This window comes from Haliotis rufescens, unplaced genomic scaffold (genome assembly GCF_023055435.1).
Source record: "Haliotis rufescens isolate VD_foot unplaced genomic scaffold, xgHalRufe1.0.p SCAF_10, whole genome shotgun sequence".
Classification (NCBI taxonomy): domain Eukaryota; kingdom Metazoa; phylum Mollusca; class Gastropoda; order Lepetellida; family Haliotidae; genus Haliotis; species Haliotis rufescens.
The window spans coordinates 14,043,894-14,068,765 of NW_025963780.1; the positions used below are offsets into that span (position 1 = coordinate 14,043,894).

At 39.1% G+C, this 24,872-nt stretch overlaps 1 protein-coding gene and 1 long non-coding RNA gene across 5 annotated transcripts in view; one reads left to right on the forward strand and one right to left on the reverse strand.

Annotated features, from left to right (window-relative positions):
• The first annotated feature begins 114 nt into the window (after window positions 1-114).
• On the forward strand, window positions 115-9,544 carry LOC125377797. The gene is made up of 3 exons (XR_007219819.1): window positions 115-133; window positions 6,587-6,701; window positions 9,275-9,544. It is a non-coding gene; the product is annotated as an uncharacterized LOC125377797 (long non-coding RNA).
• Window positions 9,545-11,332: 1,788 nt separating this feature from the next.
• The window catches only part of LOC124112109 (proteasome activator complex subunit 3-like), a 39,798-nt gene continuing 26,258 nt past the window's right edge, over window positions 11,333-24,872 (reverse strand). For all 4 annotated transcript variants that reach the window (XM_046472079.2, XM_046472078.2, XM_046472077.2 and 1 more), the window contains exons 7-10: window positions 20,746-20,814; window positions 18,226-18,348; window positions 14,607-14,693; window positions 11,333-13,903 (exon numbers count right to left, since the gene is read on the reverse strand). In XM_046472079.2, the coding sequence (XP_046328035.1) occupies window positions 13,823-13,903; window positions 14,607-14,693; window positions 18,226-18,348; window positions 20,746-20,814 (360 nt within the window). In that variant the 3' untranslated portion in view covers window positions 11,333-13,822. The remainder of the gene's footprint in view (window positions 13,904-14,606; window positions 14,694-18,225; window positions 18,349-20,745; window positions 20,815-24,872) is intronic.

Sequence of the window (24,872 nt, forward strand, 5' to 3'; positions counted from 1 at the left end):
ATAGCCCCAGGTCTACACATGTCCGAAAACTCTGGGCAGCGTTGATATGTAACATCAATCTCTTTACATACCAGCGTAGAATTGACGCATGGTACCTCAAAAGAAATCTGTGCGGCTAATATGGATTGTCAAAGTAAGTGTAGGTGCGTGGAAGTGTATAATCTTGTAATAATTTATTTATACATAGAGAATCTCACCCGAGTTTTTTGTGATATCGAATATATCCACACGAGTTGATAAAAGTGTAAAGGCTCAGAGTGTTGATAGATTTGATATCAAAAGACACGAGGGTGAGATTGTATTTACCATCCAACATCATTCTTCCAACTTTTTCAGTTTGTAGAAAGTAATAAGAAGTGACGTAATTGTAAAAAGTACTGCTAACAGCTTCAGTAGCAGAGCCATTAGTGATGCCATTTGATGGTAACAATGACAATTTCATTGCAGCGATATCTACAATGCTCGTCATGGTATGATGACAAATACGCAATGGTGTAGAGTTACTTTTGAACTTATTACTTAGTGTGTTGGAAAAGTATCCAGATGTTTCTATTTCATTGTTCGGGGTGAGGTGAAATGGGGTTTAACGTCGCGTCCAAGGTTATTGCACTTATATAGCGACGTGCATGCACGTGTATGTGTGTGTGTGTGTGGCTGCTTGTACTAGTCCGGACTGATGCCGATTTATAGTGCTAGCACACTGAGATACCATGCCGCAGTTTAACATGAAGACCCCACTCAGACACTGTATACTGACTCCGAGCCGTCCAGTCCTTGTTTTAGCCCCTTAATGCCGAGCGCCAAACAGGGTAACAACAAGTACCATCTTTTAACGTCTTTTGGTATGACGCGGCTGGGGATCGAACCCAGGACCTTCCGCTCTCCGGGCGGACGCTCTACCACTAGACCACGGAGGCGGTCCGGAAGGGGATGAACATTATACCAACCTTTTAACCAAGTTCGACAAGTTCTGGACATCCATATTATTAATGTAAGGGTTGGGGCGACTTCACTTTCATAGGACATTTGGGATGCAGCGTCATAGACTATGCGTTAGCATCAACAGATATATTTCAACATATAGCAGAATTTGACTTTATGTCCCGTTCAGAAAGTAATAATTTACCAGTCTGTGTGAGCATTCGTCATAAGGGAGATGCTTTTGCGGATAATCAGGTACACTATAAGTACTTATGGACTTATAAACTTCGTGCGACATTCATGATGAATATATCATCGCCAAACAGTTCCAGATAACTATCGAGCCATAAGCCTTCTGAGTGTCCTTAGCAAAGTATCCACTTCAATTCTATGCAAGAGATTAGTTTTCTGGGCAGACACACTTTGTGTTATTTCTGAATGCCAGTCAGGCTTTCGGAAGGGGTATTCCACTGTAGATAACTGGTTTGTCCTTAATGTTCTTGTACAACGATTCCTTTTACGTAAAGGGGGTAAGTTTTACGCCGCTTTTATTGACCTCTCTAATGCGTTCGATTCCATACACCGTAACCTTCTTTGGTGTCTGTTTTATAAACATGGATTAAGTACAAAAATGGGTAGAATATTGCACTCAATCGACAAGGACGTTAAAGCATGTGTAAGGTCAAACAATCGTATGTCTGGGGCATTCGATTGCCCTTTTAGGTGTCAAGCAAGGCTGTGTACTTTGACCCTTTTTTGTTCAAGTTCTTTATAAACGAAATAGTTCTTGAGGTGGAAGAGGAGTGTTCGTTTGGTGTACAGCTCCGTCCAGACATTATCCACATCCTGTTACTTCTATTTGGAGATGATTTGATACTCGTTGGTGATAGTGTTTCTAACCTTCAGAAGAAACTAAGCGTCCTTGAGAACTTTTGTAACACTCGGAAAATGTCAGTTCATATGTCTAAGACCAAAGTTGTTGTATTTAAAAATGGTGGTTGTTTGTCACGTTGCGAAAAGTGGTTTTAGAAAGGGAAAAGGGTTAAAGTTGTTTGCGGCTTTAATTACTTGGGTTTGTATTTTAATAATAGGCCTAACTGGTCTAAAACTCTTGATAAGATTGCCCTGCGGGCGAAATGGGTATGGATAACTATCCTGAGAGGTATACATTCGCTACAACCTTTTTCACCAGATTTCTACTTCCACATTTTCGATGCGAAGATCATTCAAGTGCTTCTGTGTGGTGCCGAGGTCTGGGGGTTTGAAAATGTTGAAAAAATGGAAACTGCATGTATATGCTTGCAAACGGTTTTTGGATTTAAAATGATCTGCATCAAACAATGCTGTTTTGGGCGAGTGTGGCAGATACCCTATTCGTGTATATGCTTTGACCAGATGTGTGAAATATTGGCTGAACATACTAAAGATGCCAGACTTCCGTTTACCAAGAAAGTGCTACATTGTGTTGTGCCTTTATGATGAAGAATTGTCTTTGTAAACTTGGGTTCGGTGATGTTTCAAATGTATGGAAACAGAAAGGTTTTTCTTAATATGTAACAACGTTTAAAAGACAATTTTTAGCAGATCTGGCATAGCGAATGTCTTTGCAGGTTCAAAAATGTCATATTATGCATGTTTTAAAACCTGTGTTAAATGTGAACCTTATTTGTCATTCTTAAATTCGCAAAGTATGAAAACAACCCTCACGAGATTAAGACTGAGTTGACATGCTTTGGAAATTGAGAATGGACGTCATTATAAAATTCCAAGAGATTTAAGAAAATGCAAACTTTGTAAATTAGACTGCGTTGAAACCTAGTACCACTTCCTGCTAATGTGTTCATCGTATGTCAAGTTACGGCAACTATATCTCAAAGCAAAGTTCTATTGTCATCCTAACGTTCATTAATTTTATATGCTACTGTCATCACCAGTTACATATATTATTACAAATATAGCAAAATATCTATATTATGCAAATGAAGTGAGAAATGCGAAACTGAATGTTTAAAACATGTCTGTACTCAACTTTTGTGCACAAAGGCCCGTGGCCAAAATGTATTGGAAATAGAAATGATTGAATAAACAGCTGGTAATCGATTGTTGAAAACTGGCACACATCTTTGTAATTGACCCAGGTCCCATATGGCACACATGGATGAGTAGATTTTCAAGGTGAAGGTCATCTGTTCTCATTATCTTGTATGGCCACCATTAAAGCACAAAACGGACTGGCATCGTCGTCCCATTGAAGTAATCAGATCCCGAATTGTGGACTGAGGAGCGTTCAGCCACTCTGCAGTGTTTATGCCAACGTTCATAGACTTTGTGGCTGTTGCAGACGTACTCGCAGTCGTTATCCAATAAATGTTCGACGGGTTTAAATCTAGAGACCTAGAGGGCCATGGCAGGACCTGGATGTTGTGATTCCATGAAAAGGATGTACAAACAGGGGAAGCTCTAAGACACAGGGGAGGATCACAGACACACGGGATGATCACAGACATAGGGGAGGATCACAGACACAGGGGAGGATCACAGACACAGGGGAGGGTCACAGACACAGGGGAGTATCACAGACACAGGGGAGGATCATAGACACAGGGGAGGATCACAGACACACGGGATGATCACAGACACAGGGGAGGATCACAGACACAGGGGAGGGTCACAGACACAGGGGAGGATCACAGACACAGGGGAGGGTCACAGACACAGGGGAGGATCACAGACACAGGGGAGGATCACAGACACACGGGATGATCAGACACAGGGGACGATCACTGACACACGGGAGGATCACAGACACACGGGATGATCACAGACACAGGGGAGGATCACAGACACAGGGGAGGATCACAGACACAGGGGAGGATCACAGACACAGGGGAGGGTCACAGACACACGGGATGATCACAGACACAGGGGACGATCACTGACACACGGGAGGATCACAGACACACGGGATGATCACAGACACAGGGGAGGATCACAGACACAGGGGAGGATCACAGACACACGGGATGATCACAGACACAGGGGAGGATCACAGACACAGGAGAGGGTCACAGACACAGGGGAGGATCACAGACACAGGGGAGGGTCACAGACACAGGGGAGGATCACAGACACAGGGAGGATCATAGACACACGGATGGATCACAGACACGGAAGGATCATAGTTGCAGCGGAGGATCATAGACACGGAAGGATCGCGGACACAGCGGAGGATCACAGACACACGGGAGGATGAAAGACACAGTGGAGGATAACAGACACACGGAAGGATCACAGACACAGGGGAGGATCACAGACACACGGGAGGATGAAAGACACAGTGGAGGATCACAGACACACGGAAGGATCACAGACACAGGGTAGGATCACAGACACACGGGAGGATGAAAGACACAGTGGAGGATAACAGACACATGGGAGGATCACAGACACAGGGGACGATCACAGACACAGGGGAGGATGAAAGACACAGTGGAGGATCACAGACACAGGGGACGATCACTGACACACGGGAGGATCACAGACACAGGGGAGGATCACAGACACAGGGGAGGATCACAGACACGGGGAGGATCACGGACACAGGGGAGGATCATAGTCCAGCCAAAATGTAACTCCGGAATTCGAGCCTAGTTCGGCAAGTGTGGAAGCTGGACTTTTATAGTCAGGGGGAGGGGGCACGGCTGGCCCAGTCGTCTAATGCGCCGCACTTCGCTGTGCAGAGTTGCGTCCCCTGGGCGATTGTAGGTTCGAATCCGGTTCTCACCCCGATTATGTTTCTAGGTTTGTCAGCGCCATACCCGTGCTCGTGGGTTTCACCGAAGCGGTAAACGTCTGAGACCTGCATCTCTTCGGGCTTTCCTCCAACATTAAGCTGACACGACGCGATATAACTGGAATACTGTTAAAAGCGGCGTTAAACCCAACTCACTCACTCACTTATTCACAGGGACTCGTTATTGGTCAGTAAATAAAATTATATACCCCTATATGTAAGTGGATAAAATCTCTACTTACATATAGGGGGGTATATTTTTTTATATACTTACATATAGTGGGTATATATATATTTTTTTTACTGACCAATAACGAGTCCCTGTGATTTCAATGAAGCTAATCAGTTGATATTTGAAATACCACGCTGAGTGATTTGAGCCCGGGGAGACATTTGGGCTCAAAACACACAATAGTGATCTCAAACTAGGCCCAAAGTCACTCTGACGTGATTTGAGCCTGGGATTGAGTTGGGCCTCCTACACCGGCGGGAAGATCGGTGTACGTTTCCTTGCGTGGATAGTCATGTGAAACCACATGTGGGTGCACTTGAGTGCAACACTTTATTGCTCTGCGTGTTACAATATTTCTGTATTTGGAAAATAAAGATTGTCTCATCAACATACATTACTCATAGTAGCGCCCTAGTGATGCCTAGAGGGTAAGAATAGCTCCTCGGCAACCCATGCTTGCGGGAAAAGGTGACTTGGTTGATGCATATCATCGTATCCCAATTGCGTGAATCGTTGCTCATGGTGTTAATCGCTGTCTGGTCCAAACTCAGCTGGAATATTGCTGAGTGCGGCGTTTAACAACTATGAAACAAAATTCACTTTAGCGCCCATAGTGATGCTTAGCATTGTCATAGCGACTGATTTACGACAACCATTGTCTGAATAAACATTTAATTCCAAAGGATAATTACCCCATTGCCATGACATCTATATACCTTGAAACACTCAATTGCCGTTATTTTAAAGATGCTAATCCCAATTGTTAATCTCCATTGTATTGTATTGTTTCTGGGCCACAACTGTCACAATAATTTTCTTTCATACGCTTGCGTTGAATCCGCGAAAATTTCAAATTGACGGATATTGAAGGGTAATTCTTGCGAATACTCTTCCTTTATCACATCATAGTCAGAATACACCATAGTGAAAGGTGGGCCCTGCCTCTAGTGGTCTCCCAGGGCAGTTGACAGTAGATTAAAGTTCATGTGACGTCATCCATTAACAGTTGGGTTTTTTCAATCCGAAAGGTGTTAGCATCTTTATTTTACGGGGCAAAATCGGCGACATCTGCGTAATCAGATTTTCCAAAAAAAAGATGCTAACGGTATTTCATTGACGTGGTCGTTTTCCTTCACTAAAAGTAACAACGGACATTATTTTCGTGACATATGCATTGCAAAAGCATTCATGAAAATGCTACGAAAATTGTTTAACCACCAGTTCTACATCTTTCCTATAGTAAATACATGGCGTGTTCGCCATGTTTGTTCGTCTAGTGGAGGCGGCCATTGTGCAGTCATTGCCTGGGTCAGTGTAGCACCAGCGCAGCATACCCAGGGAACCAGGCTGGTGTGGATATAGCTGCCAGGCATAGAATAGAATAGTGATTCCATCATGGTAATCTGCATTATTATCACCTGCTCCAACAGGCCTAAGGATAAGGCAGGAGCAGTGCTGGTTTGAATGGGAGTCTTAGACGTTTCAGTCAGCAGAGCACTGGAAGGAGATTATATCAAAGAGTGTCATAAACATAGTATGACATGAACAGGAATATAATGTTTTATTTATTACCGAACAAGTCTTCATATTAGTGTTTACCTATTGACCTTTTTCACACTTCTCAACTTCCGGTTTGAAAGCGAGGCTTGGAGAGCAGAAGGTGAAGGCTGGATAGCACATGAAACAAATGGATATGTCAACAAGGCACGCAATCGGGACAAACTGCGACAATTTAACCATCCCGGTACATTTATCGTAAGTATTGAACATTATTCTTATTGACAAACTATTCTACTGTTATCTGGTCTCCTTATCGATATAAATTTGAGTTGCCGTTCTGTTGTGATTTCAATTTAAAATATCCATGACCACCTGGTAACTCCCAGTGCAGTTTATGGTAGGTCAACAGACTTAATACAAATGCTACTGAAATCTTGTAAAGAATAATTCATTGTTTACACACCATTAAGCCAAACTATTTATTGTGAGTTTAAATAACTTTGCGGGTTGTATTTGAAGTCGAAATATTGACCTTTTGACCTAGATATATGTCAGAAACTAACTAAATTGATATGTTGATATAATGTATCAAATTGTAACCTACTGAGAATTTACAATCGTAACAAATCAGAAGTTTGCATCAGTTGCGTATTCGATGTAAATTGTAATGGACTCAAATGCATTCCAATAAAATATTACACCTCTCGATCTACTTGTGCTGTTGTGATTGTGAACAGTTGATATTTTGATTGTCAATGTTGACAGATTAGATAGCATGAGGTGTAATATTTCAACTGAATTATTACATCAAGGGTTTGTAAATATTTAAAGTAGAGTACAGTTTGATCTGCAATTTTGCTTACAATTAATATTTCTATCAAAATGATATTTACTTTACTGTACCAATTTAATCATGTCATGAAATGAACACAAACCCAACTAATTAATGTCCAGTAAATGTTCAATCTACATGTGATCTTTATATAATTTACAGAAACAGATAACTCTTTAACAGTTTGTATTCAAATATTTCAAATGCATAAATTGATATTGACATTACTAAAATTTTAAAGTATCAAAAGAATTATTTTTAATTCCCATGCGTATTGCAATCATAACTCATTTATTCCCTTTGTTTAATTGTGAAACCCATCTGGTTTTATGTCCACAAACATGTTTCGAAACTTTTAAAACAAAAAGATTTCTTTTGTGCAAGCACTTGCCATGTATTATTGATTATTAATCATATCAATTTATATATAAGAATATAGTTGTGCTTACTGTGTCATTTTGCAATAATTATATTGTTATGGTGTAAGATTTTACCATTGTTAACAATCTTTAGAACTTTAGTTTATTTCAATCAAGTCAAGTGGTGTGATCATTTTGATATTTTTTTTATAATTCAATCAAAACGAAAAAAATAAAAAAATATAAATACATAGAAGAAATTTGTTTTCCTTGTCAAATAACGATGATAGCATGAATTTATCTCATTCTCCTTGTATAGCATGCTCCTTTAAAAAATTCATTCCATTTCTTCTTCGAATGTACCTTATATGATGATTTTAGGGAGACATTACTGATAGCTATCGATAATCTTGGAGGGCAAAAAACTCTGCATAGTATTCTTTTTGGTGATCCAAACTTAGATGTTTTCCTGAATACAAAAATATTCTTGTCTGTACACAAATTTATAGAAACGACTAACAGAATCAGTAGCTAGCATATTATTGTTTCCAAACTGTTATTCATTAATATTGTTAAATCTATATTCAACACTAAAATGTATAATATTAGGATATGTATGAGATGCACACTGTCTTCACTTTCCAGCACATTGTACATATCCTTCATATGAGCACTGTATATATATTGCGCACTATGTTTCCACAATGTGAAGCTTCAACTGTAAATTGTTCATTTTCATTATGCAATATTATGTATAACTGTATATAGGGAGAAGGCGGTAATAAGTGCTGCCCTTTGTCTTTTTGGACAATAAAATATGTTTAATAATATTTCATCTTGTGATCTGACAAAGTTAATATTTTCAAGTGAGTGAGTGAGTGAGTTTTACGCCGCTTTTAGCAATATTCCAGCAATATCACGGCGGGGGACACCAGAAATGGGCTTCACACATTGTACCCATGTCGGGAATCGAACACGGGTGTTCGGCGTGACGAGCTAACGCTTTAACCACTAGGCTACCCAACCGCCCTAATATTTTCAAGTCAAGATATCAACTTTAGTAAACCACATGAAGGGATAAACATTGCATTTGACAAAATAAATTCAAGTCTTATATTTTCTTTGTGATCCTCATGACCTTACTCAGAAAACCATAGTGCCAATGAGGCAGACTGACTGTAGGTGTGACAAAACGTGATATTTCACCTGATTTTCACTTCAGCAAAAGTATGTTTTCAACATGGTCAGACTAAACAAAGTATTTCATGATTAAATACATACCGGTAATACAAATATCAAAACGTGTTTCATTAAAACAAGAGTGAATTTCTGTGTGACATTGATATAAAGAGCTGTAGTACACTGTCATTAAATTGATGCATCTGTTGAGTTTACTGTTTACAAAGAATATACTGTTTGTGTTTTCGACATTTCAGATGAATTGATTCTTTCAAGATTGTTCTTAAGTAGCATGTAATGTTACACACTGTGATTAAGTTTCCTTAAACTTCTCTATTTCAGAAGAATGTTGTTTTCTAAATAAGCAATATTTTGAGAGAAGGTGAATATGCATTGTTTATAAAAAATGTTATTGATGTAGGAATATTATTACAATATTATTGAATTATTCATTTCAGGCCAGCGAGTCAACACAATGATGTACTAGTATCCGGTGATGGATGTCTGGAGGAGCTTTCTGCTGACAGTAACACAATGGTTACAATGTGCGTCCTGTCAAAGGACGAGGAAGTGAAAAGCCATAATCATTTAATTAACAAATGTGCTTCCTGTCACATTTCACTTAAATAGGACGAGGAAGTGAAAAGCCTTATTCACTCACAAATCAACATGGCCAATATTTATCGGACACTGAAAAAAGCACATTGTACCATTTGTTTTCTCCTGGAATTTAATTAGGTGCTTTTGACTGACAAAGAGACCCAGTCCATGTTAAGTTTTGAAAACTTATATTGTGAGAAATAAAGATATGAAAATTTTGGTTTGTTTTTCTTTGTTAAATAGGAGAAATCCAGATTGTTCCATCAACATAATTTGTACTGATACATATATTTTATCTTGGCTTGATTACCAATTGATGTTGATTCCTTTTTATCTTTTGTTATTTTATCTGTACTCATATCTGATCAAGACATTTTCAAACTATATTTCAGGATAAATGTATTAGTAGCTTCCTTTTGATATACAATTACATATCATCATACAGGATTAGGTGAGGGTGTTCAAGAAGTTGGTAGTATCAATTCTTATATTTCTTCAGTTTCACACATTTTTTATATTTATGATTTTTTAGTTTCCTTTTAACTTATTTTAAACAGTTCACACATTATTACTTTTGTCGTGCACGGTGCAATCTCAATCGGCAATAATCAGTTAAGTAAGTGATGTTTGAAAGTATCATCTGTCATTGTACACACTGAATAGAGTTATCGCCCCTTCTGAAAATTTATTTTGACACACGAATTATGTTTATAATTAACATTGTAATATGTTAAAATGAAAATCTTAGCAGAAAAAGTGTCTTTTGTCAACTGGACTCATGGCAAAAAGATAGTGCGTTGGGCAGCAAACACCACTATGAAATGTGAAATAAACATGATCTCAATCTTGATCTAGAGCTCGCCAAGCCACGCATTGACTGAGCAATTTTGCAAAAGTACACTGACGTGTTTCATGTTATGCGGTTTATTTACGATACAAAACTTCTGTCATTGAATGTACTGTCACATTGTACCTATATGCTGACGAGGTTATGATAAAACAATGTAATTCTGAAATACATTTCTCGAAATGCACCTTTCGATTCACTTCCGGGATCCTGAGAGCAAAATGCTAATTCCAGTGTATTACTGGCATATTTTAGTTGGACCTCATGATTTAATGTGAATTATCTTCCGTATTAGATACAGAGGATAAAATTTTTTGTTTGTTTAAAATGTCCATCAGTGAAATGCACAACATGCTGTCTGTTCCCTATGAGCTGATGCGACTCTCACTGCATGGAGCTATGCTCTCCAAGCCTCGTTTTCGATCCAAGATGGCGAAAGTGTGAAAAAGGTCAATAAGGACAGCAAGTCACAACAGCAGTGGAACCACAATTTGTTGGATGACATCAACAATCATCAGCAATGACGTCATTTGTAGTGGGACGTCATTCCGAATATCAATAAGATTCGAATGACGTCAACAATGCCTTCCGAATGACGGAAACAACACATTGTCTCGTGATGTGATATGACCATAGGGCACATATGATTTTTATAAACCCCGATATGTTTGCCCTTGAATGTAATAACAATGAATATGACATCAGCGATCTTCCTTGCTGCCTCTTTCCTGCTAGCCTTAGTGATCAAAGGCCAATGTTGATAGGGAGGAGCACAACTCGCAACAAGTCTTTTCAATGCAGGCGTTGTCCCTCCACTTCCAGCATGCAGGATGAGGTCTCCCTAAATCATGAATCTTCCACTTTTTGCAAGCTGGGGGAGAGATCTAGGATGCCATTATGGGTGCAAAACTGTATACTAAACTAATAAAGGTAGAGTTTCTGGCATGACTTGGGGTGCAACTCTGCACAGCGAATTGTGGTGCCTTATACAACTGGACCACCTTTGCCCCTGTTACGATATATGTATAAACAATACCTGACAGAATACTGTATACGAAACTATGAGTCATTTGGCAATGTCAAACTTTATTACATATGATGGAGCATTGTCAGCATGTACAAATCCTGCAAGAGGCACAAAATTTCCTTTTTCCATGGTTTCAAGGACACATTTTAGGTCTGAAAGGAGGAGCCAAGATGTTTTTATTCCACATTATCCAGAGAAGAAATGTTTTGGGTAAAACTGGAGCCCGAATTTGAATTTTCAAATGTTTTTTAACAAATTATTTGTTTACAATATACCCCAGATCCTAAACATACAGATGTCCTTAAGAGAATGTATGATAGGTACATGAAAATTATCTGCCAACAAAGGAAGAGCTATAATTTCAACAGTAACAAGAAAACCTTCAAGTCATTTTCGCTGGTGAGGCCATAAAGAAAGAAAAAAACATTTCAAACTGTTCTCAACTCCCAAAAATACCAAAATCAGTATCTGTTCTTGAAATATCAAACCTTAGGAGATACTATCCACTGTATCAGTTAACATCACAGATCAATCTCATTTAAATCAGATCTTTTACTCCAATACAATACCTCTCTGCATGAAAATCTGAAGATTGGTCATGAATGACATGGCCTCCACACCATCAAGGAAATACCATTAAAGGAATATTTGTGCTCAATGTGTGTCTTCTTTTGTAGAAATACAGAATTCAAAATCAAGGTGGTAAAGAAATGAAGGCAAATCTTATTGGCTCAAGAGCCCATGCATCCTTCATTCAGATTGATTGGTCAAAGTTCACCCGATGCAACCTTCCATAGAGATGTCATCAGACATTCATGCAGAGAGTTATGATGGGAGATATCATATCTAGTACAAGATCTGATGATAATGTGAATGCATCACAGATATAATTTTACTTGCAGATATATATATAAAAAAAAGATCAAAACAGAAAAATCTGTTGTCCCAAAAGTTGTACTTAGGGACTGACCATTTAATATTCTGGTGGAGGGTGAGTGGCTTGGAGGCCTGAGATTTTGTATCAAGATAAGATGAAAGCTATTTACTTTTTGATAAAGTGAGAATATGGACAGTGTTATTGGAAATGCAATAATGCATTAACCATGAACATGCTAATCTGACCTTTCAGCAAATTTCTTTCCATCAAGGATGGCGGATCCCACGCCTTGATGACCCCCTGGAAACCATCCATTATCACCAGTCTGACCTGCCACATTGGGCAAATAAGTAGAGGTCTGATTTCAGTTTCCTAAGTCTATTTGTTGAACACCAGGGAAGATGCCAGAAATATTCAGGAGTCAGAATATGGAGTGCAATGACTCACTGATTTTGGTGAAAGTACATTTCTAAAAAGCCATGCCGAATAGGTCAGCATTATCCAGATTCCCCGTGCATTTGTTTTTGTTATATATCAAACAAAACTAGCACAGTTTGCCCAAAGAAGTATGAAAGTTGTGCTAAAAGGCCAATAAGAGGGCAAGCTAGCATCTCTGAAAGTAGCAACATGAATTTCTGTGGATGACTTTCTAGGTCTTAGTAGGTCTTCTTTAACTTTTTACCCTAAAGCCTAGGTTGCTCTTCGGGAATAACCTTTAAGCAATTGGTTGCCAATGAACTAAATACATATTTCCAAAATAATGCTATCATTGTCATTTTGGTAACAAAAATATATATCTTAGTCTTAGAAATCACAGAAGAAAAACACTTTATGAATACATGTATTGACTGTTTCATCAAGTTTGGGATTCACCATCATTCTTCTACCAATGTTTTGCCTATTCATAAGGTTTCAAGCATAAAAGAACATATTTAACTGTCACAAACTTGTTTAAAGTATTTCCTTGTTGTAAAACCTGTTAAAACAAGAACCAAATACCAAAATGTAGAACTTAAAGTTTAAAACTCTCCGTAGAGAAATGTTTTAACAAGACATACAAATTTGTAAATGCTAAAACAGTTGTACATTACCATCATGGTTACAGGAAGATGAAAGGTATAACATAACATTGCTTGACAAGTACCCCCTTCACTTTCACAGACAGTGACAGCTGACATTCTCCTCCCTTTCTCGACAATACCATGTGTGCATCAGATGACTGAAAAAATTACCCAGTGCATATGTATCCCAAATGTGTGACACAACACTGGTATGACAAAATCTTATTTGTAATTTTGTCAAAACCCATTACGGTAGAAGACTTCTCTCAAAAGAACAATTATGTTATTATTTCTGGTGAAATATCCTCTGCACTTCCTGGAATGTGTACAAGGAGTTTGGATCTCATAGATAGTTCATTACATTCCAAAACCTGTGCCTGTATCAACACTGTGATCAAGAATTTGAGTTAAATTTTTGTCTTTTTTCTTGAAGGAATACTGATAGTATGCCATGAAAATATCCGACTCTGCACTGTTTGATGTCTCTGTCTTTGCCAGTTGTCCTGTCGTATGACTGGCAGACACGAATAATTATGTATCAGCCCACACTTGAGAATATTGTTCAAGGTGTCCAGCCTATGTCTAGTAAGTTGGTCAATAGAGGTTGTCAGCATTGGCATTACGAGGCTTCTTTATCTTGTCCATATTTTTATGGATGATGTCATAAAGACTCGCCTGAACAAACAAAAGATATAAGATTAATGTTGTACATCATAAAGAACTAGATGGCATTATATGCCTTTACATGCTTATAATGTGTATGAGTGAGCAAGTGAATATTGTTTTATGTTGTTTAATTGTTGCTAAAAGCCTCACACAGAAATATTCCAGCCATATGGTGGTGGTCTGTAAATAATCAAATCTGGACCAGACAATCCAGTGATTGACATCATGAACATCGATCTACGCAATTGGGATACGATGACATGTATCAACAATAAGTCAACCAGGCTGTCCACCTGATCCTGTTAAGATGCCTCTTATGACAAGCATAGTTGCCACTTACAGCAAGCATGGGTTGCTGAAGACCTATTGTAACCCGGATCCTCAAGGGTTTTAACAGTCAGCAGACCACTTATTTAGTGGTCCTAGATATGTCATGTAGGCCTACAATTAATAGGTGTCCGGACCAGACAAACCAGTGACTGAAACTTGAGACATTTTCTATTGAAACAGGGCACAATAACATGCTATCTGTTAGGTCAAATCCTATCCAATTTTGTTGCCTTTTACGACCAGCAATTGTGTGCTGGGGACTAGTATAACCTTGGTCACCACAGGGTTACAGACTTTAGACAAAAGAAACATGTCTCAAAGATAGCAAAAATAATTGATTCCAACAAAGCAGAATACAGACTAATTCCCAAGGTGAACTTACATAGTGGTTCCTTAGTTCACAACATGTTAACCGTAGACACACATACTCTTTCTCATCTAGCTCGTTGACAGATCGCCGATAGTCTTCCTGAAAAGTAATTCAAACATACATATATCAAAGGTTAAAGGTCTTGAGACTCATTAGTTTTTTAAGCACACTCTCACAGGCTAATCCATGTATAATTGCATGTCAACCATGATAGCTCACCTGATAATACATTCACTAATTTAACACTGGGTATTAATATTATTGTGATTGTGAGTTTTCAATGTATAAACATGTAAAAAATTTAAGAAAGACAAGAGGACAAAGTCATTGATATCTCCCGCAATGGCAAATACTTGTCATGAATAAATATATGAACCTTGATGCCATGGAATCTTGAAAAGTATTTGTTTGAATAATTTCAAACTATACTACTCTAAAGAAGTTAAGGATCACCTGATTCTTCCATATTACAATAGTTAATCTCTCATGCCATGACAGATTAACATTACCAATATGAAAGAATCGGGTGATCCTTAACTTCTTTTGAGTAGTATATCAAAAAGTGCCAGTTCACCACTAGACCCATCTATGTGCTAACTTTGGTGAAAAATTATTGTATGGTTCCCAAGGTCTGCTCAGAATATGAACACTACTACAATCTTCATTCTGAGTCAGTGTCAAAACGTGTTGCTGGGAATAACAATCGCTGACAGGTTCCTAGTGACAGTGGGTTAGTAAAGTGTTTAATTTTGTGTTTTATGATTCAAGTCTGACTGTCTTGATACAATGTTTAAGCCAATTCATGATGACCCATTTTGCAGTACATTTGTTGAACATTATGCTGAAACCTATTACCAAAACTCATGATCTGTGACTTAAATCATAAGCAGAAATGGCATGCTAGGAAGTGGCCTCCATGACCAATTCTGACCATAAATCCCGATGGGGTTGTGGTTTAAGAGAGTTACATATGCATGTCAAATGGAATGGCCAGCAGCTTCCTTCCTTGCAGTCAACATTTTTAGGTGTGGGAGACAGGAACTTTATATAAAGTTGGGGTGTGATGAAGTTCAATGGCCATGACTTTGCAACCAATCCAGTTTGTTTAATATTAGAAAAGAAAACAGCACACAGTTAAACAAACATGCTCAAATTCAACTACAGTGGAATCTGTCAAAACCAGATTAATCTGGACCTCTTTAAATATACATGATATAGGACCAAAGTTATGGTCCTGAGTATATGACATAAATAAATCATGATATAAATTCGGATTACTGAGTGAAATTGTGGGACAAAGGAAAAACATATCATATAATTGACACTCCCTAACGGAAGACAACAAAGGACAATTTGTGACGACATGAGCTCAAGGCCAGGACTTTTGAATCATTGACCATTCAAACAAGAAAACAGTGTTATCACTATCCCCCACCATGGGACACATTTGTTCATCAATAGTGAAAATAAACTATAAAAAAAAGAGCCTTAAGAAGAAACAGGCACTCGGGTCGCTTCATGTCATCAGAAACAAATGATTAATTGTGAAAATAATACACAGAAAAGGCCCCTTCTCTGAAAAATAATATATGGCACCAATTCTTGAACTTAGACTTTATAAGTACCTCTTAGATAAACTCACTTCAGTAGTTTCTGAGAAAACTTGTCCCCATTGCAGACACTATGCACTTTGTAAAATAACATGGATCAAGGGCCATAACTGTGTATGCTCAAAACCTAATGCAACAAGGGAAGTAACTCTTAAAATAATAATTACAGGACCAATTTTCGAACCCAATCTTGACAAGTATCCTTTACATAAGCATGTAAACTTTCATTCTTGTAAATTTGATAGTTTCTGAGAAAACTTGGCCCAATTGCAGACACTGTGCACATAGTTGAAAAACACTGAGCAAGGGCCATAACTCTGTAAACAAGAGACATCAGAAGATGATAAATCCCCCCGGACCCAAAGAATTTGACAGAACAAATCATCTGACTGTTACTTTAAGTCCAACTTGATGAGAGGATTTCTATCTTATCCGTATACAAGAGTAGTTATTGATCTATCTAAACAATACTTGGGAATTGGGATTCTGAACTTTGTGTTTCTATGTCAGGTATACACCACCAAGATCAGAGTCAAAATCAAACTTGTTGCCATGGAAACATGTACCAAGTGTGGATGAAAAATGTTTACTAGTTTTTTAGTTCTGCTCCAGAAACCACACCTACCTCAGTTTCAGCTAAGTCTAACTTGTTTCCATCGAAACAGGGAAAAATCAAATTTTGAAAAATTCCTAAACAGCAAAACGCACCACTTGGTTAATACATGTACCAGGTTTAAATGAAAAATCTTTCAAAGTTTTCATGTTGTGCTATGGAAATGACACCTTTCCCCCACCCTTTTGAGACTAAGTCTAAATTGTTTCCATGGAAATCAAGTGAGTGAGTGAATGAGTTATTATTTAACGTCACATGGGCAATATTTCAGCCATATCGTGACGACCATGGAAATCAAGAGAAATAATAATGCCAAAAATCTGTAAATTGTAAGGGAAGAGGCAAGAGAGTTAACTAGCTTTAAAAGTCCAGTTTCCACCCTTGCCGAACTAGGTTGAAATTCCTGGGCTCGATCGGAGCGCCACCAGTGGCTATTATGAGTTATGTCCCGTCTATGCCTCTCCTATGGACCAATCAGATTCCACATGTCATATCACTTGCATTTGTTTCAAACAAAACGGCGGCGCCCAGTCAAGACAATCTGATTGATAATCAAGATCTATATTGTGATAAAACGAGTCTTACGTCGCAAAATGCATCAAACCACGTGAGCACCTTGATTATAAACATGAAAAGATTTAGAAAATATCTGTTGACAACGAGTTAGCGGTGCACATGCTTTGCAAATCCTGCAACCGACCGAAATCTGCTTGACAGTTTATGAACCAGATTTCGATTTCGGTGAGCGATTTTGATTGGACTATGCATAGACTCGTTAGTCCAGCCAAAATGTAACTCCATAATACCAGCCTAGTTAGGCAAGGGTGGAAACTGGACTTTTATAGTCAGTTAACTCACTTGCCTCGGGAAGATGCACCACTTCAGGACCTGTTATATATATCTGCTAATTTTTGTTGAAAGAGAGGTTACTTTTTTTTAATTGTGCTCCAGAAAAGAAATCCACCCCCTTATAAGACTAAGTAAAAATTGTTTCCATGGAAGTCAAGAAAAATGAAAAAGCCAAAAATCTGGTAATAGCAAACTCACCACTTCAGAACCTGTTTTATATATTTCTGACACCTGACCCAACAGGCTTCACTGGTGAGGAGGTCAAGCTACATTGATCAAGTTTGAAATGTTTAAGTCATAATCCATAACCAACAAACCTTGCTATCTGCCAGATTGTTTTATGAAATCTGAAGCTAATAATTTTAGGTTACCTCGTTTCACAGGGGACATTTGGACATACTTATTTATCATGTCTAGAGGCAAAGTCACTGTCATGTCATTACCCACTAAAAATGTACTTACTAACTCAAAACCTGTATTCTTTGAGTAAAACATGAATATTATTAACAAATCAGTGTGATTACAGCCCAAATATTTCAAGATATAAAAGTCAACTTACAATGTGAGGATACTTTGCAACTTTTGACACTATCTTCCCTCTTGTGATGAAATAGCGTGAGATCTGCTCCAAGTATGTTGCTGCTTCACTTTCAACAGTTCTTGCCTCAGATAATGTCTCTTCCTGCAAGAAAAAGCAATGTAGTGTGTTTTTTAGAAGTCAACTGAATGAATACCTACCTAGAATAAATGCTAGGTCAACAGATCAACCAAAGGATATAAATGCTTGCCTTGAACTTACATTTTGAAGGGTCACCTCTATTGAATGTGACTGAAATACTATTTCCAAGAAACACAAGAAAACACAGTTATCACTATCCCCAGCATTGAGAATTTTATTTGTTCATATATACTAGTCACAAAAAGAAACTGTGCATTTTAGAATTTACCCTCCAAATTTGAAAATATAACAATGAAAAGTTTCCATGTAAACTTTAAGAACTCTATAACGGGTATTCCCACCGTGAGCAGTGACGTTGAAGAAACAAAATTGTCACTGGCCTGAGAATCTTCGTAGCCCACAAATTTCAAATTGCCCTGAACAACAACTAAAGGGGTTGTCTGACGTACACTTAGCACGCTCCACATATCATCACAGAACCACCTTCAAAGCGATTCCTCTCCATGATTCAGAGGCTTGAGCATAACGCTCCCAAAGTCATCTGTAACCACACTGACGTCCATCAGGATAGGTCATGGTCGTATCCCGTATTGACGTAAGCAGTTACTGACTGTGTTTGGGTGGATACGCTTAAGTCCTGGAATGGTCTGAGCAGTGGTCATTGGCGATGGGTGACCATATCCATCTGTCCTGTCTTGGCATTGTGAAAGGGTTAGAAATTGGCACTCGTCCTATAGGCCCCTTGCCAAACTGCCCAAGGACTGTCATAAGGACTAGTAGAAATTGCCATTTTAAAGGGTTTTGCTATATATTATCATTATAAGGACTAGTGGACCAAAAATGTTAGTTTCTACCGCTGTGTGACACATGGACATCCTGCATTGGTGGAAATGGAAATGTGCAGCCACCTAAAGTTGATACATTCCTCCATGGAGCATTCCAATAGCCTCATGACTTTGTAAAGTTGTCAGTTGTGGCAGTCGTTCACTAACCTTCAGTTTTTTTTAATGATCAAACATCAAACAATTAAGCTTGCCACTGCCCATGCCAAAACCTCTTATGTCACAAAAGGTAGCACATGCATATGTGTTCAATGTATTTCACTAATTACTGTAGTTACATCTATGTTTGTGTACGCATGTAGTTCCAACATATATTTTGCAGCATGGAGTATTGTAAGTACCTTAACATTGGAAAAATACATATAGCAAGGGACATAACTCTGGACACAATTTCAATTATGCCACCAATTTTCAAACTGAGTCTTGATAGGTATCTCTTAGGTAAGCATGAAAAGTTTAATTCATGTAACTTCAGTACTTTCTGACTAAGCTTGACCCCTTTGCAGACACTATGCACCAGATGTCACCAATCAATACTATAAGGTATTGTTTTCCCTCACAAAACTTGGATCCAACCTGATGTAAATGTAAGAGATTACCAAAAACAACAGTGGCAGGTGAAAAATCTTAGAGAGTTCACTATGGGGATAATTGAGGCTTTGCTGATGATGTTGCTCTTCTACAAAGTTTCTGTCAGAAACAGGTTACTGGCACCTGGAAAACTGGACATGTTGGGTCCACATTTCCCTGGTTCGAAAATGGGTGTTGAACCGTGCAACAGCAATGCATAATTATTTTATTGCCTTTGAACTTCCTTAATGCCAGTCAACAGAATAAACATGTAAACTGTGTTGTTTTTAGGAAAACACTGGTTTTTTGTTATTTTAGAAGTGCTTTACTCAGTGCTTAAGCAGTGCTATTTGCTGTTTGATTGGACAATAAATTGTTTGATAGGCATTACTTAGAAGTTGACAGATGAAAAGGTAGATACAATTTTATGGATAACAACTTCTTTAATACTGTGAAAAACGACGTTTCGGTATAAATCTTTATACCGTTGTCAAGCAAGTCTGTCTACCTTGTGATTGAACTATGCTAAGGCTATGTATCATTCTACTGGGGATGGGGTGGGGAGGGAGTTGCATTGACTTTGAGTCGCATTTTTGGCTAGGGGTCAGCAGTCTATTAATTTGGAGACACATTAATTTCAAGATTTACACAATTCATGGAATGTGTTTGGTCATTTACTGATTTCACAATTTAGTTTTGTACAAACTGATTTCTGGGCTAACCTTTGCATTTCAATCTGAAATAATCTAATAACATGCTATTAAAGTATGTAGGGTTTCATTTGATTATTGATATTATGATTATGTGATTGACAATCGAAATTTGGTATATGAACAATAGGTAAACCAATGAAATGATATAAACAACAAAGATTTGGAAGACAAAGAAACATACATATAAAATTAATACATTAATACTAGGTATCCATATATCATATTAGCACAACATATATAAAGTATTTGTTAAACTTATTCACTATGTCACTTGCCTGAATAGACACTCCAAAATTGTTGCCATCTTCTATCTTTGGTATAAGAAAACTGATCCACATCTTGATCTGGAAAATGGGTTAATTGGTATCTTTAGTATAGAAACAACTTTGAAGGTAGAACACACAGGTCTGTAACTTAACTGACAGCTCAATGACCACTGGATTACCTGTCCCATAACAAGGAGCCAGTAAAAATATTCCACTTTATTTTAATGTGAATAACAAATAACGGGAAAACTTACTAAAAGTTTTGTCTGTACAAAACATGACAGAACCACTGATGAAACTAGAGGTGTTTGCAAGTACTTGAACAAACAAGGATCAGCTCACGACCATTTACTTCCAGTAAAAAAATATTACTTCCAGACACTAACCTTAATTAAGGTAGCTTTTTACGATCCAACAATTACTAAAGTCTCAGGATTTAACAAGTATAAGTTCAACATTAACAGGCAATAAATGATGCAACCATGTTTCACAATAACATCAGGGATGACACTGACAATAGATAGATATTGCGCGACTTACCAAGATCCTTGCAATATAAAGTTCAACGCCTGGAGATCGGTAAGCTGACAGAAACCTTAGAAGCTGACAATGATATAACCATGTTTCACAAGAAGGTAAATGCTAACCTTAACCTTTGTCTTACTTTGACCAAAACCTTTCAAAGCAGTGACCCACCCTAGAAAAGGTATACACCAAGTTAACGATACATGCTTTAATACTTTGAGAAACGTAAGTACAAGCTTTCAAGCGAAATCTTTCTATTTCGTGACTTGTGAATTTAACCTTCTCACTGAATGTGCCTGAAGAATACCCCAAGTCAGTTGTGAAGTAAGACCATTGTAGCTTATCTTTTATCAATAATCTTTGTTTGTTTGTTTATTGTTTAACGCCGCACTCAGCAATATTCCAGCTATATGACAGCAGTCTGTAAATAATCGAGTCTTGACCAGACAATCCAGTGATTGACATCAAGAGCATCGATCTACGCAATTGGGATATGATGACATGCATCAAACCAAGTCAGAGAGCCTGACCACCTGATCCCATTAGTCGCCTCTAACGACAACCATAGTCGCCTTTTATGGCAAGCTAGGGTTGCTGAAGACCTATTCTACCCCTGATCTTCACGGCAATAATCTTTGTACCATTTACAAGAAAATATGTCACTTCTGCAGAAAATTTCCTCAATGGTGATCCTGACCTTCGACACAAATGCAATTGCCGTTCATTGTGATAGGATTTCAGAAGAAACATGTAATCATTAAGTTCCATGCCTGTAATCATGCCTCAGAAACAGACAAAGATCGAACTGTGTTCTGCTGAAAGCTGAACATTGATCTGACCTTTGATTAATCTTGACCAAAACCTTTTCAAAGCTAGGAATATAATATCAGGTTTAAACTAATAATAATTAGGTTTATACTTTTTGAGAAATTGGAAATTTTAGTATAAACTGCATGTTCATATACTTATCCTATCTCACACTCTTCTTTAATTCTATGTGGAAATGTGCTTGAACTGTTTCCAGCTTCTAAAACAAATAAATCTTCCCGAAAACACCCCAGCATTTCTATGGTTATGACCAACAACTGGGTCAATTTCGTGCTCGTGCATAGTAACCTCTCACGCTTTGACGTGTGTCTCTCTACCAACATGACCAACTCATCATATACTCAAGGCAGAGGTGAGCGGAATATAGGTTCCAGACACTGTTCTATCTTTAGTATTGGACATGGCTATTGGCGACTTCATTGTTGAAGACGGATAGTCTCGAGTTAATCCACCCTCCAAGAGGGACTCGGTCTATGAGTGAGTGAGTGAGTGAGTATTGCTTTACGCAGCTTTTAGCAATATTCGAGCAATATCGTGGCTACGCAGCTTTTGGCAATATTCCAGCAATATCACGGTGGAAATCACCAGAAATGGGCTTCACACATTGTCCCCATGTGGGAAATATAACCTGTTTTTTTTACGTGAAGAGCGAACGCTTTAACCACAAGGCTACCCCACCGCCCCTTTCGGTCTAGGAAACCAAAAGGCGAAAAATGGGTCCCAACTACCAGAAGCACTCTTAAATGATGGCATAGAGGGTGCAATTAGTGAGTAAAGCCATGGTGGAGGCAACCCCTTGCGTCTTGTGTGGGTTAAACGCTGCAGGCGGAGGCAGCCCAGTAAAAGTATACGCTAGAAGGTCGATGGAACGAAGTCAAAAGCAGAGCATAGTGTGGGAAATCTCCGAGACGGAAGTGGTTGACAGCAGATGAAGAGTCTCTTCCACGATTTCTACGTTGAGGAGATGCAGTCAATTAGAGACGAAGCTCTTGAACAAGACAGAGGGAGAGATCTTTCTGGTTATCCGATCAGGCTTGCCTGGAAGATGATTCTTTGCCGGAAAATTCCAGCAAAGACCTAGGAACACCCCTTTCTCTTCTGGATTGTTTGAACTGGATCCTGGTGACATGGAGAGCATGTATCTCGGTAATGCGAGCAGCTGTAGCAAGGGCCAGTAGAAATACAGTCTTTAGGGTGATCGGCTCGAAGTTCTTATCCACCAGTGGCTCTTAAACATTGGAAGTGAAGTGTTTTAGGATCACTTTAAGGTCCTATGCAGGGAGTCGAAGATTGGCCTGCTAGCTTGTTGGAACCTATGAGCAATTGGGAGTTCTGCCACAGTGGAGATTTCAGCTTCAGAATATGTAGTGTAGCAGGGCGTGGAGTCATCCCACAGATGACATCCTTACCTTGTCAGCTTGCTGACGGGGTTAAACTTTGGCCATGTGGACAAGGCGTCCGACCTCAGATCAGAAGGTCCGTGGTTCGAATCCCATCACGGGTCTCGGAAATTTTATGGCCGCTGCATTGGTGCCCAACGTGGGGCTGAACACGTTCATATTGAATTTGAGCAAAATAAGCCTCAGTACCCTACTATGCGGTTCAGGACATGCCTTCTGTTGTCGGGGGAGTATGTAGCAGGGCGTGGAGTAATCCCACAGATGACATCCCTACCTTGTCAGCTTGATGACTGGGTTAACCTCTTTGGTCATGTGGACAAGGCATCCGACCTCAGATCAGAAGGTCCCTGGTTCGAATCCCATCACAGGACTCGGAAATATTATGACCGCTACAGTAGCAATAACAGAGTTAATCGCTGCTAAGCAGGTGGCCAGAAAAGAGCGGTTAGGCTTACGTGTTGGTGATGTAAGTCCTCAGCAAGCTGTTGGGGTGAAGCTGAGGTATTAGGCAATGTCACAAAACGCTAACCACTTGTGGTTGTAAAGGCGCGAGGTAAATGCACAATGAGCTGCAGTGATAGTCCTCATTACTCGCTTTGAGTAGCCTTCAGCGAAAAGGGACTACTGCAAATGTGCCAGACGCATATATGAAGCTTTGCAAGGGCTGGATTGAGCCACTGAGAGTGCGGCTGAAGATGAAGGTCTTCTCGAAGCGACAGACGATAGAATCGTCTGTCAGCTAGCCTTAGTAAGGTGGGGAACCACTTCCATGTTGGCCAATAGGGCACAACCAAAGTCAGAGATAGGTGAATGGTGGCTTCTACCTCAGCAGGACCCGGAGGAGAATGCATATGCATTGAAGCACTCCCATGGGATGATTTTCAACGCATTGTGATCCCAAGCCTGTGGGCTTGGGATGGGGGACACGAATCTGGATAGCTGGGCGTTGAAGCGGGTGGCAAACAGATTTATCTCTGAGGGGCGATATAACTGGCAGATCCATTGGAAGATCGTTGGGTGCAGGGACGACTGTTGGTGACAGTCTATCGGGCCCAGACAGGGAGTCTGCAAAAAAATTGAGACCCCTGGGATATTGCGGGCACAGACCTAGATGTTGAGAGAAGATGAGTTGGAAGAATTCGATAGCGATCAACGGAAGTGACATCGACTTCATGGATCCTATTCGGTTTATGTACCACTCTACTGCAGTGTCGTTGAACTGTATCATGAGGTGAGAGGAGTGTAGAGGCTCGGCCCAATGCAATACTGCGACAATGACCACCTTGAACTCAAAATTGTTGATGTGTAGGCAACAATCCTTGGTGTACCAACGTCCTGATGCCTGAAAATGCGCTCCCTAACCTATGGTTGATGCATCTACAA